A 14,057-nucleotide genomic window follows, 5' to 3' on the forward strand; every position below is an offset into this window, starting at 1 on the left:
TAGTGCCACCGCACTCCAGCTTCGGGGACAGAGACTTCGTCTTGGGGAAAAAAAAAAAATCTACAGTGAAATGGTTCAGGCAGAATAAAACTAGATTATAAGGGCCAGGCTGAGGAATCTGGGCTCAATCCTGTGACCTAGAGCAGCTGCTTGTTGTGGTTTTAGAGCTATAAATGGTATAACAAAATGGGAGTTTCAACAGTTCAATTTACAAATAGGGTAATGGAACACAAAAATAATAATTTGGGAAGATCAGATAGAAGCTACAATGAGGAATAAGGGATAGCTATGATAAACATTTTTTGTAGAGACAGGGTTTTGCCATGTTGCCCAGGCTGGTCTCGAACTCCTCAGTTCAAGTGATCCACCTACCTTGGCCTCCCAAAGTACTGGAATTACAGGCATGAGCCACTGCGCCCAGCCTGAGAAACATTTAAAAAAAAAATAAAGCCACACGGCCGGGCGCAGTGGTTCATGCCTGTAATCCTAGCACTTTAGAAGGCTGAGGTGGGCAGATCACAAGATCAGGAGTTCAAGACCAGCCTGGCCAACATGGTGAGACCCCATCTGCTAAAAATACAAAAATTAGCCAGGCGTGGTGGTGCATGCCTGTATTCCCAGCTATTCACTTGAACCTGGGAGGCAGAGGTTGCAGCGAGCCGAGACTACACCACTACACTCTAGCCTGGACAGAGCAAGACTCTGTCTCAAAAAAAAAAAAAAAAAGAACCACACTTAGAAATTTATGCTAGGAATGAAGAAAGGTAAGGACAAGCCCCATATTTCCAGTCAGGGTGAATGAAATGGATGGTGGCACTATCAAATTAAAAGAAACTGGAGGCAACGAAAGCGACACAAAGGTTTGAAAAAGGAGAAGAATGAGTTTGACTGTGACCTTGAATTCATGGAAACAGCAAAGTGCTTACATGGCAGTGGCAACATGAAGCTGAAAGGAAACAGCAGTGTCTAAAGCTTAGCCATGGTAAGGAGCCTGCAAAGGCAGTCACAAGGGCAGAAAGAAAATGATGGTGCCCTAGAAAACAGACTCCCTCAAAATAAGGATAAGTGACCGTGTGAAACAGTGTTTAACCACCAAGGAGTCTGACAACCATGAAAATAAAAGAATCTATATTTATCAAGAGAAAAGTCATCGGTGACCTTTACAAACCAGATACAATGAATGTTGAGCTTGTGCAGGCAGAAGTAGCACACTTACTGAAGTTTGATGGTAGAAGTGACCATGGAATAGTAGTTACCTGGGTCACTGAGTCAAGCCAATAACTCTCCTAAGAAAGAGGAATGGGAAAGAAAGGAGGACGTGAAAGAGATGGGAAGACTGAAGACCTGCTGGCTGAAGGGCCACATCCAACCTCAGTGTGAAGAGAAAGTAAAGCTCGCCTCTTAACGTATGAACAGGTTTTGTGTTAAATGTCTAAAAGCTTTGCCAAGAGTTATTTTAAAAGGGAGGAAACAGAACACACTTTCAGTATTTTCTTCCTAAGAATTTGAGGAATGCTAGGGAGGGAACAAGATGATGGTTCCAACGTGAGGTTAAGATTCATTATCTAGACTGAGTGCAGTGGCTCCCGCCTGTAATCTCAGCACTTTGGGAGGCCGAGGCAGGCAGATCCCCTGAGGTCAGGAGTTCGAGACCTGCCTGGGCAACATGGTGAAACCCCGTCTCTACTAAAAATATAAAAATTAGCTGGGCATGGTGGCACATGCCTGTAATCCCAGCTACTTGGGAGGCTGAGATGAGAGAACTGCTTGAACCCAGGAGGCAGAGGTTGCAGTGAGCCAAGATCTCACGACTGCACTCCAGCATGGGCGACAGAGTGAGACTCCCTCTCAAAAAACAAAACAAAACAAAAGGATTCATTGTTTACTGGATCCTGCCATACATACATACCCATATCTAGATCAACTTGCCAGAAAGTCACTGAATTCATTTACAAGGAAGAATACAAACTAACACATTAATATCAGCTGTTCTGCAAACACTCTTTTGGAGACTACGAGTTGATACAGGGAAATGTTCGGGCAGACCTAGGGTTTTCACTAGTTGCAATTCAGTCTCTCAGAAACTATAATGACTTTTATGGAAAGGATAAAGTGTTGATTGTGTGCTGGCAGAAAAAGTCTAAACTGGTTAGTTATTTACCTTGAATGTTGGGTTATCATGCCTGCTCCTGCCCGGCCATCACCCATTCGCCTCGTATCATGATAGCTAGGCCCTTGAGAGGGTGGACCATGCCACTCTTTCCTTGGTCCGCTTGTGTCCCGTCCATGGCGTTCAACCACATGTCGCTCCTCAGGATAATGCTAAAAGAATAGCATATGAAAAGTCACTTGGCCGGGCGCAGTGGCTCTTATCTGTAAGCTCAGCACTTTGGGAGGCTGAGGCAGGCGGATCACCTGAGGTCAGGAGTTCGAGACCAGCCTGGCTAACATGGTGCAACCCCGTTTCTACTAAAAATACAAAAAATTAGCCAGGCATGGTGCCCCACACCTATAATCCCAGCTACTCAGGAGGCTGGGGCAGGAGAATCACTTGAATCCCGGAGGCAGAGGTTGCAGTGAGCTGAGATTGCGCCATTGCACTCCAGCTTGGGCAACAAGAATGAAACCCCATCTCAAAAAAAAAAAAAAAAGAAGGAGAAGTCACAATACCCTCTGTCTTAGTCTCATACCAACTTATATTGGTGTGCTTTTAATGTCAGAAGCAAATTAATAAGATGTCTGAGAAGATAAAAGGATGAGTAGTGCAACAGCATATGAAAAGAGTTTATATCTATTTTGTAGTGAGAAGCTACTCAGGCCTCAGGGAGGGGTATGGAGGAAATGATTCAATACTTTTGTTGTTGTTGTTTTGTTTTTTGAGATGGAGTCTCGCTCTGTTGCCAGGCTGGAATGCAGTGGCGTGATCTCGGCTCACTGCAACCTCCGCCCCCCGGGTTCAAGCAATTCTCCTGCCTTGGCCTCCTACTTGGCAAGTAGCTGGGACTACAGGTATGCACCAGCACGCCCAGCTAATTTTTGTATTTTTAGTAGAGACGGGCTTTCACCATGTTGGCCAGGATGGTCTTGATCTCTTGACTTCATGATCCGCCCACCTCGGCCTCCCAAAGTGCTGGGATTACAGGTGTGAACCACCATACCCGGCCAATTCCTTTTTTTAAAAATAATTTTTTTTTGGAGACATGATCACACTATTGCCCAGGTTGGAGTACAGTGTTGCTACCATAAGTCACTGCAACTGTGAACTCCTGGGCTCAAGCAATCCTCCTGCTTCAGCCTCCTGCCTAGCTGGGACTACAGGGTGCACACCACCATGCCCAGCTTTAATTTTAATTTTCCTATGGAGATGGGGTCTCACTATATTGTCCAAGCTCATCTCGAACCCCTGGCCTCAAGTAATCCTCCCGCCTTGGCCTCCAAAAGTGCTAGGATTACAGCCATGAGCCACCAGGCCTAGCCATTAATTTCTATTTCTATATTTTCTAGCACCCAAGGGCTTTTTGACCCTTGATTATTTCAAATACTTGGATCTTATATTGACTGTAAGAAGGCACAGCCAGAGATCAAAACCTTAAGACAAGTTATGGCGGGGCCTATGATCAGCCTATCAGGACAACATGCAAACAGCACAGAAAACAGGAGTTGTCAACTCATTTTACATTGTACTACTTAGTGCTATGGCACTTACAAGGTGCTTCATCCATAACTATGGAAAACAGAGTAGTGAACACAAAGAAACAGAAACTGTAGAACTAGAGATCTACGGAAAGAGAAAGCAAGCATTGTGATACTTAGCTTACAGGAAAGAAAGCAGAAGGTACCCACAGAGAGGCTTAGATATAATACTGGCAGAACAAGTTACAGACTAACATTATGAAAAAGAAAATTTTCAAGGGAGGATACAAGATCTCCTCCTCAGGACACATTTTCTAAAAGGACCTCTGAATGCGGAGGGCTAGTCTTTGATACTTTCTTAAATTTTACTATAAACAAGGCAGACTTATCTGGATTATAGACTGAGTCTTAAAAATTCTGTTTAGTGGGTGGGTATCATGGTTCATGCTTGTAATTCCAGCACTTTGGGAGACAGAGGTGGGTGGTCGGAAGTTTGAAACCAGCCTGACCAACATGGTGAAACCCCGCCTCTACTAAAAATACAAAAATTAGCCAGGCGTGGTGGCGCACATCTGTAGTCCCAGCTACTCGGGAGGCTGAGGAAGGAGAATCACTTGAACCTGGAAGGCGGAGGTTGCAGTGAGCCAAGATCACGCCACTGCATGTCAGCCTGTTTGACAGAGTAAGACTCCATCTCAAACACACACACACACACAAATGTGTATTAAAATACAAAACAAACACTAGCATATAATGGAGACACACACACTGCACAATTCTTTTTGGTATATAATTTATGAAAGTATGTCCTAACTGTGCTACTATCAACCCACATGCCAGTATTTCGTCAGTAGAAGAATACTTTTAAATGAGGCAAAAGGTTTTTGTTCATTTCGGTCTCTAAAAGATGAAGACATTTTCCTCTGTCCAGCTCATTAACTTACAAAATATTCAAGTCAATAAAGTGTCACAAGAGTAAAAATTTAAAAATATGTAACATTACACTCATCTACCTATAGGATAAGAAGACAAAAAACAGACAAAAGTTCCATTTCAATTTTACACTTTAAGCTATTTAAATGAAGCAGGAGAAAAAGAAGAGTGTGTGTGTGTGTGTGTGTGTGTGTGTGTGTGTGTGTATTTTTTTTTTTTTTTTCCAGATAGGGTCTGGCTCTGTAGCCCAGGCTGGAGTGCAGTGGCGCCATCTTGGCTTACTGCAACCTCCAACTCTTGGGCTCAAGTGATTCTCCTGCCTCAGCCTCCAGAGTAGCTGGGATTACAGCGCCCACCACCACGCCCGGCTAATTTTTGTATTTTTAGTAGAGATGGGGTTTCGCCATGTTGCCCAGGTTAGTCTCAAACTCCTGAGCTCAGGCGATCTGCCCACCTCGGCCTCCCACAGTGTTGGGATTACCTCCCAAAGTGTTGGCATGAGCCACCATGCCCGGCCAAGAATATTTTATTGAAAAGGAAACACAAGTAGGGGCCAAAGATTTCAGATCCAGTTTGAAAGCCTCAATTTCTTAAAAAGAAATAAAACCAAAGTTATCATTAGATAGGCTCATTTACCAAATTAACAATTCTTAAATTTCACTGGGAAGTTTAATCAAAATAGAGTAAGTATTTCAAGGCTAGTACCTTAACTCTTTGGACTACTGATGGTCAACTACTGACAGTAAAGTATGAGAAAAATTCAGATTTTAAAAATTAAAATAAAAAGTTAATGCCTCTCAATCATTCCAATCTAGCTAAGCCACATCAAAATGCTACTGTATATCCAGAGTAACTCATGAATCCTCTAAATGTTTGTGTGCAGGCTCATGGCAAGCCTCCCGCAGCATTTACCTGTGATCCACCTCGGTCTGTGATGACTCCTCTGTCTCCCTCTCTGCTCCCGTACCCTGAAGCGCTGCTACGATTCCCAGGGGGAGCACCTCTCACGCTGTGCCCTGATACTTCTCTCCCAGATCGTTCTGGCCTTTCGACTCTGTTAAACAAAACATAAAAACATACATGATCAAAACGCTAATCTTAATTTTTTTTAACCCCAATGCATGAGACCACTAGGAAAGCATTACGAAGTACACAGCTACCTTGTTTCCCGTTTGTCAGTGGACATGCTTCCTTCACTTTTCCAGCTGGTGGGTCTGGAAGGATTGGGCCCTGCCTCTCGAGGATGTCTAGGATGAGTGATATCAGGCCTGTCATGAATAATCACTGTTCTCCTTTCGTCTCGCTCCCCTCGTACTTCTCGCCTGTCTGATTCTCTAAGTTCATTTCTTGGTGGTGGAGGCTCATTTCTTCTGGAGTCACTGAAATTTTTGGTATATCTTTCGAAGCTTGGATCTTCCCTTCGTGCAGTAGGTCGTGCTTTTTTCCCCTCACTTTGACCAACAAAGCGATCCCGCCTATTGATTAGAAACAAAGAATATAGGTCCAAGAAGTGCTTACTTGAGTGCTTAATTCTTCTTAACTTTGTCTGCATAACCTACAATAATGAAACCAAAAAATGAACTTAAGGCAAAGCCATGGAAAAAAGCTAGTTATTGATTATTACAACTCATTTTCTTTTAAACTGAACTAAGTGTCTAGCCTAAAGGTTGGTTTTTTTAGCATTCAGGAGAAATGATACCGAACACTCAAAAGTCACTACCAAGCTGAAGAATGTTTTACTGTTCTTAACAGTTGAGGCACATCCAAAGCAATCAGTGCTTCCACAGTTTTAAAGATAAGAAGAGGCCGGGCGTGGTGGCTCAGGCCTGTAATCTCAGCACTTTGGAAGGCTGAGGTGGGTGGATCACTTCAGGTCAGAAGTGCTAGACCAGCTTGGCCAACATGGCAAAACCCCGTCTCTACTAAAAATACAAAAATTAGCCGGGCATGGTGGTGGTGCGTGTCTATAATCTCAGCTACTTGGGTGGCTAAGGCACAAGAATCGTTTGAACCCAGGAGGCAAAGGTTACAGTATGCCAAGATTGCACCACTGCGTTCTAGCCTGGGAGACAGAATGAGACCCTGTCTCAAAAAAAATAAAAATAAAATAAAGATAAGAAGATAAAGCCAACCTACTTAATGGTGTTGCAGTTAATTAATTTGGAATACTGAATCACATTCCCATTAACAGAAACAAAAACCATGTAATTTGTTCTGAGCATTCAGTTCTGACCCATTAACAGAAACAAAAACCATGTAATTTGTTCTGAGTATTCAGTTCTGACCTGGTAGTTCTAGTTAAGATTTTAGGAGAAACAGAGTTATCACTAGCAAGGCTCATAAAATAAATATAACAATTTTCAACATATCTACCTTTCAAAAGATGAAGACTGTACTGCTGAACTCTCAGGAAACCTGCCCCTCTCTCGGTGATCAAAATCATTAAATCTGTTCTGTTGGCGAGAGTAGTCGGATCCATGGCCAAATCGTGCATCTGTATCTAGAGACAACTTTTTATTCTCGCTCCAGTAAGGATCATCTCGCCTTGAAGAGAAATATTTGCTCATTTACATAAATTAGTTCTACAGTAATCAAACGACATTTACTTGGAGTCATACATACCACATGTTAGAACTGTGGACATAACAGGGCTAATAAACTCAAGACAGAACACATCAGGAGTACAAACTAGCAAAGACTTAATTGTTGAATTACATAAAGTCAACTAGTGTGAGAGGAATTTAACAGGAAAGAAAATAGTTGAAAAACTGCCTGTCTTTTCCATTAAATGGAAAAGACATTTAGCATTCAGGAGAAATGATACCATTAAATGGAAAAGACAAATAAAATACTTGAAACCACTTTATAATAAAATTCTAACCAGCAGTTCACAACCTCTTCAGTTATCCTTAACTTTGGAAACGTTAGAGCGGTAAGTCAGAAGCACAGTTCATTCATTCCACCTATTTCTCTACATAATCAACTCAGTTTCATAGAATTTATGTTAACAAAATTAAATGGGTATACTTATATTTTTAAATCTATATGAAGTATGAATCCAAACACACAATAGAATCTATCTTTCAATCTCAAGTTTATGACTTCCATTTCTATACTATCTGCACTACCTTTTTAAGAATGTTCAAAATCTGTTTAATTATTGAAGCCTACTACGACAATATATTTCCAGTCATAATGAAAAACATCTGGCATCAGAAAGGTAGACAGGGAAAGAAACGCAGACTGTTCCCACTTGCCAGTGCACTGGGTCTACCCCAGTACTGTAATCCGTCCCATCCCTGTTGATCATGACTTTTATTCCAGTGATGGGAGCCTGTACTTTCTAACTCTCTAGTCTTAGCCTAAAGGGAATAAAACAGCAAGGTTAACTGTTAAGGAATAAAACCAGTAACTACCTATGATCTACATCACGTGGGCGTTTCAAGGAATTCCTTTTTTCTTGTTCATAACGAAGCTGCTGTTGTTGCCTTCTGAGTTCCTCTCTTTCTCGAGCAATCCGTTCAGCTTCCTTACGACGTTCCTTCAGACAACACAGAAGGAAGAACCAACCAAGGCAAAATGTAAACATAAGATAAGTATACATGCAACCTTGTTTTAATCCTGTCGCTAAGAAACCATCATAAGCAAAGACCAGGCAAAACACAAACCTATGACACCTAAATTTGATTTCAATAATCTAGGCCGTAGCTATTGTTCTGCAACATTAAAAATAACAAGGACTGGGTGGTAAAAGTTGGCAAGTATTTGGGAAGGTCAAGTTTAGTTTAATCATTCGACTAAAACAAAAGCACCTAAAGGGAATTAGAAATAGCATTCTTAATATGCATGTTGACTAAGTGCCTTAAAACCCTGAGGTGCAATTCTGCAAAGAGAGGCATTATTTCCTTCCAGCCTTGGGAAATCATTCCCACTATAATATGTAAGGAAACAGTTATTATTTTCTAAGACTGGGATAGTGACAGAGCCTGGATTACAACTACTCTGGACTCATAGTCCTATGCTCAGACTATTAGGCTGCCATGATATTGCAGAGCTAGAATTATTACCAGTTATCTAGAACAAAGTCACTACTAATTGTATTTTTAACTAGTACCTAATTCACTGTTATCTTTCAGGGACACTTAAAAGCTCATTAGCAAAACTCATTCTATAGACGCTTTACAACAAGTAAAGCAAGTTTTAGGGCTAAAATCACAGAGTCTGAAAAAGGTGAGTTATTTAAGATGAAAAGATTTTCTGACTGCACCTGTTCAATACGAATGCGTTCCCTTTCCAAGCGTTCGCGTTCCATTCTCTCTCTCTCTAGTTTTTGCCTTTCAATTTCTAGGCGCTCTCTCTCTCTCTGTAAGCGTTCCCGTTCTTCCCGTTCACGAATTATTCTAATGCGTTCTCGCTCTCGACGCTCTCTCTCTGCAATCTCTCTTCGTCTACCAAAAATCAGTATTTAGAAATACTTAAATTATGCTAGCACTGTGTGAAAGAGAATAGCTTTGAATTTGAATTTTTCCTTGAGGTTGGCAATTTTAAATTTCAACTCAATCTAAGTAGTTTTAATGTAACTGGAAAGAGAATTCAAAGTAAAACTTTAAACAGATCCCAATATTTTCACTTATTTATAAATAAGACTGTCAACTGAGCACCTAAATTTTATAATATAGAGTAGTTGCCTCTTAGATGATTCCTGTTTAAATAAAAATCACTATAATAGTCCATTAATTAATTGACATTTTAGAAGGATGTAATCTGCATATATAAATTTACAAAACTACAACTTCCAACACTTGTTTTTGATGGAAAAAGCTCTAATCCCTATTACATATTCTGTTGTATCTCCTTAAACAAGTACATACTTTGATGATTTGGGATCATAACAATGAACATCAATAATAGCAAATACTACATATAACAGAATGGTGTCCTTAAGGGCTATTTTGGAATGTTTACTATCCTGTAATAGATGGCTCCAGGTAACATGCTTTTCTGAGTCAGAGGTAGTTCAATTGTTCACTGAACTGAATTGTTATTCTATTAGACTTTTAATATTATTTTCTTACTGTAAGGTAGTCAGCGTCCTTTTCTGTCTATCATCAGCATGTCTTTCTCTAGTAACCCAGTGGTTCTCAATAGGTCAGTACTATTTCTACAGAAATCAATGGGATATTTTTAATTATCACAATGACCATGGGGCAGATAGTAGTGTTTAGTGTATGAGGATGAAGGAATCTAAGTATCTTATTGATGCATGGAATAGTGAGGATAGTCGTACACAACAAGAACCATCCAACACCTCTCATACCTTTCAGATGCCACAATGGACATTCACACTATTAAAAACAACCAAGCAAAATAACATGTGAGTCTAGAACTCAACCCCATTTTTAATAAATACTGTTTGTTTGCTTTGATATGATTTGTATACTCTAGAATTTCCAATAATGCAACTCCATATAAATAGAAGGAAAATTATACTTTCTTGAGACTTTTACCAAGAGTTGCTCACCATTTCAGAAATCATGTCATAATGTCAACACTACTTCAGGTATTTACTAACCAATACAACATATTAACTGACATACAATGTCAGTCTGTATTTGAAGCTGTCCCATTCTCAGTGAGTCTAAATAGGGATGCAAACATCTGACTACTTAAGTCATGCCTAAACATTCATATCTGGAATACATATTTTTATTATAAATTACTTTTATTTCTCCTTTATATTATAGTTAAGCCATTACTTTTTTTTTTTTTTTTTGGAAATTGTTAGTATAGGTTAAGTATGTTATGCATCAATTTCATTTCGGAAGAGTAAAGGCATTGCAACTTTTCTTAATATAAAAGGGACTTTGGTCACATAAGGTTTGAGAATCACTGGTCTAGTTGCTCCTCAATCCCACTTTCCTCTCAATCTGTTGTCAACTAAACACACAGGAAGCTAGGCACATTTGGACTTCATCTTAAAAAAGAGAAAATGGGTTCTGTGTGCTACAAGGATTACTTCCTTTTAGTAAAGTTGTGTGTCAATTATTGTACAGAATAATCTAAGTTGCTAAAAGTATCTCTGGTAGTTCCTAACACTCTCGTGAATGAATAGATGAAATCCCATGATAAGTAACCCCTGAACAAGATAGCTTAACATTTGAAATAATATACTATAAAACACACCCACCACAAGACTATTTTAAGTGGCATCCAAAAATTGATATACAAAAGTAAACTGACACTCATGGTAAACTGTTGAGATATGGCCACTAAAAATGGAAACATCTTGCTTTGTTTATATTTTCCGTTTGTTTTAAAGAGAATGCTTGCTTTGGGATATCTGAATACCATCAGGCTCACAGGGCAAATCTTCCTTCTCTTAGGCACTAATGCAAACAATAAATTTTTGCTGAATTTGTTAAAATTTCAGATTACAGTATTTGAACACTGTAGCTACTTTGAAACTATCTTATCTCAAATTTTTCCTTTAAAGTCATGTTTTTTATGGCAGCAGCTTTGGTGTTGAGGAAAGAGCATTGGACTTGGAGTCAGAAGACTTGGGTCTGAGTCCCGACTCTGCCACTTGTTAGCCATGTGGGCATTGGAAGAGTCATTTAGCCTCTCTGGGCCTCCATTTTTCTCAGTTGTATAATGGGCATAACTAGCCTTACAGAACTGTTGAGTTGGAGATAACAGATGGAAAAGCACTTTGTAAATTGTAAAGTGCTATGCAAACTTAAGAAATCATTAGATGCCACCGTAACTTCTTTAAGGTGGCAAACAGTTTTCTGTGGGAATACAATTTCCAGAAATCTGGCTTACAACTAGTGTTAAATATTTACCTATATTTAAAGACAGGTATAAAACAGACTCTTTTCCTACCTTCGAAGTTCCATTGCTCGTCGCAGCCTTTCAAAACGAACTAAATGTTCTCTCAACCTTTGTTCCTTCATCTTTTCAAAAGGCAAGATCTCTTTCCTTCTGTAGTCTTTATCTCTTTTTTTATCTAGACTAGCTCTCTCCTTTTCCTTACTTCTTCCATGAATCTATAGAAAAAAATTAGAACACTAGAAATTAAAATATTTTGGGGCTTTATTTTTCAAGTTTAGCAGGTCATTTAAAAAGTTCAAATGACTAGTAACATTTCCTTTTTCTTGGGTTTGCGAGCATGCAAGTACGCAAAGATGGTTATGGAAAAACAGAATTATCTTCTTTTGTAAACAGCTGAAGTAGTATACAACCATCCTGATCAGAGACTTACTTTCTCATATCTTCCTCTTCTTGATGGTCTACAATGATCTCCTTTAGTTTGGTCTAATATTACCATATGTCCTGGACTCTTGGAACCTAAGGGAAAAAAATGATAAAAACCAAATGTCTAAAATTTTTCACTGAAAAAGAAAATATGTATGTAAAAATGCTAAATTCTGATAGTCACACACCAATACATGAAATAAAAAACCTACTTATTCTACAAGAACTTCAATGCAAAGAGTTTTTTAAACAGTTCAGTCTGCTAACATAAATACTTTCAGTGATACCAAAAGATCCTAATTCAACAGTACTAATCAAGGACCATTTTAAGTCAGCCCAGAATAGCAAAGAAGCTTAGCTGGAAGAACACATTTATTTGTTTCCCCAGAGTAGAAAAGAAGACAATTACTCCTACTAGACCTCCTTTCCAACCGCAATGACATCTAACAGCAAAGCTTACATCTCTGGATTAGAATTTCAGGTTTTCCCTTCCACTGTAAAAATTAAGTAGTAGAATGCATTAGAAAGGGACTGAAAAGATGTATAGCATACTTATTCGCTTCTTTTCTTCACTTTTTTTAATCGATTCTGATGTTTGGCCACTTGCTCCATTATCATTCTTCTCATCTTTACCTTCTATTTTCTTAGTATCCTTGCTTTCTTTTTTTTCAGATTTCTCAGATGATCTTTTCTCTTCTTTTTTGACAGAGGCTTGTGTCCTGACCATACCGCCCCAGACAAAAAACAGAATGAGTACTTCATAATGTACCAAAAAAGTCTATCTGCTTATCAAAATAAATAAATAAAAATAAATCCTTACTTGCTACTTCTATCACTCGTATTTTTTTTATCTCCAGAACTTCTTGAACTACTCTTTTCATCATTTTCTTTCTTCATTTCTTTCTTAGAGGGATCACCTTTTACCTGAAAGGTTCGAACCAGAAAAACAATTTGTACATATGGTTACATTTTTGTGATTATAAAAAGTGTGCTAACGGCAGAAAATTTGGAAAAGATAGAAAAATATAAGGAGAGTAAAAACTACAAATACATAAAAATTAAAAATAATTGCAAATTCTACTCCCTGCTACTGTTAACAGCTATGAGTTGAGAACTAGCCATCAAATTAGACTTGCTTTGATAAACAGTTAGGGAAGCTTACTTTTTCAACAGAAATCAGCTGTCCGTGCAGCTCAGTGCGATGAAGATGTGCAATACACCTGGACACCTCTGTGCTTGAAGACATAGTTACAATGCCATAGCATTTTGCCCCAGGACTTCGAGCATTTGTAACTACTTTTGCACTCAGAACCTATAAAATGAGACTGTACTTTAGAGAGTTTTACAACGTTCCAAGTACATAGACTTCTAAATACATGAAACTTCACAACCGAAACTATATATTAATTCAGGGTGTATCTTATTCTGTCTCATATTTTTTTTTTTTTTTTTTTGAGATGGAGTCACACTCTGTCGCCCAGGCTGGAGTGCAGTGGTGTGATCTTGGCTCACTGCAACCTCTGCCTTCTGGGTTCAAGCAATTCCCCTCCCTCAGCCTCTCAAGTAGCTGGGATACAGGCATACACTACCATGCCCTGCTAATTTTTGTATTTTCAGTACAGACAGGGTTTTGCCATGTTGGCCAGGCTGGTCTCAAATGCCTGACCTCAGGTGATCGGCCTACCTTGGCCTCCCACAGTGCTGGGATTATAGGCATGAGCCACTGCGCCCAGCCTATTTCATATTCTTGTGATCACCATCTACATTACCCATCTTAGTAAATATTCAGGGGAACAATTTAAAGTGCCAAAAAGCAATTTAATCTTCTTTTTATATTTATTTCCTCCCCTCAAATATGTAGCTGAAGTAGCCAAAACACAATCTCATCAATGAAGCAATGGCACAATTAATAAAAGCAAATAAATTGGATTTGAACCAAAATATCCTTATCATAGGCCCACCCTGAATGTCTTTAGAGAAAGTTTCTAGTATTTTATTGATGAGTGTTAACACTTTTCTATAATGAGTAAAGAACCAATCACATATCAAAAAGTAGACTTAAAAATGCACCCCCCGAAAAACACCCTAAAGCTTGAAAGACAACATCTTCGATCTATGTGCTTTTAAAATGTATATGAACATGACAAATAATTGCAATTGTGTAAGATGGATAGTTAACAGAGACAAAGCAGGGATGGATGAGTAAGAAGAAAAGGGAACGATTCAGTGCTGAACAA

The 14,057-nt window shown here is 39.1% G+C and overlaps 1 protein-coding gene across 7 annotated transcripts in view; it reads right to left on the reverse strand.

The window, feature by feature from the left end:
• Positions 1-14,057, reverse strand: part of SLTM (SAFB like transcription modulator) — a 55,068-nt gene that overhangs the window by 2,444 nt on the left and 38,567 nt on the right. For 6 of the 7 annotated variants that reach the window (XM_030814486.1, XM_030814485.1, XM_030814484.1 and 3 more), the window contains 11 exons: positions 12,983-13,132; positions 12,641-12,744; positions 12,373-12,539; positions 11,828-11,913; positions 11,449-11,612; positions 8,834-9,014; positions 7,983-8,107; positions 6,940-7,110; positions 5,727-6,041; positions 5,479-5,620; positions 2,162-2,322 (listed from right to left, as the gene is read on the reverse strand). In XM_030814486.1, the coding sequence (XP_030670346.1) occupies positions 2,162-2,322; positions 5,479-5,620; positions 5,727-6,041; positions 6,940-7,110; positions 7,983-8,107; positions 8,834-9,014; positions 11,449-11,612; positions 11,828-11,913; positions 12,373-12,539; positions 12,641-12,744; positions 12,983-13,132 (1,766 nt within the window). Of the gene's footprint in view, positions 1-1,216; positions 1,287-2,161; positions 2,323-5,478; positions 5,621-5,726; positions 6,042-6,939; positions 7,111-7,982; positions 8,108-8,833; positions 9,015-11,448; positions 11,613-11,827; positions 11,914-12,372; positions 12,540-12,640; positions 12,745-12,982; positions 13,133-14,057 lie in introns of all 7 variants that reach the window. The other variant, XM_030814483.1, reaches the window with a different exon arrangement.

Source organism: Nomascus leucogenys, chromosome 6 (assembly GCF_006542625.1).
Source record: "Nomascus leucogenys isolate Asia chromosome 6, Asia_NLE_v1, whole genome shotgun sequence".
In the NCBI taxonomy this organism is placed as follows: Eukaryota; Metazoa; Chordata; class Mammalia; order Primates; family Hylobatidae; genus Nomascus; species Nomascus leucogenys.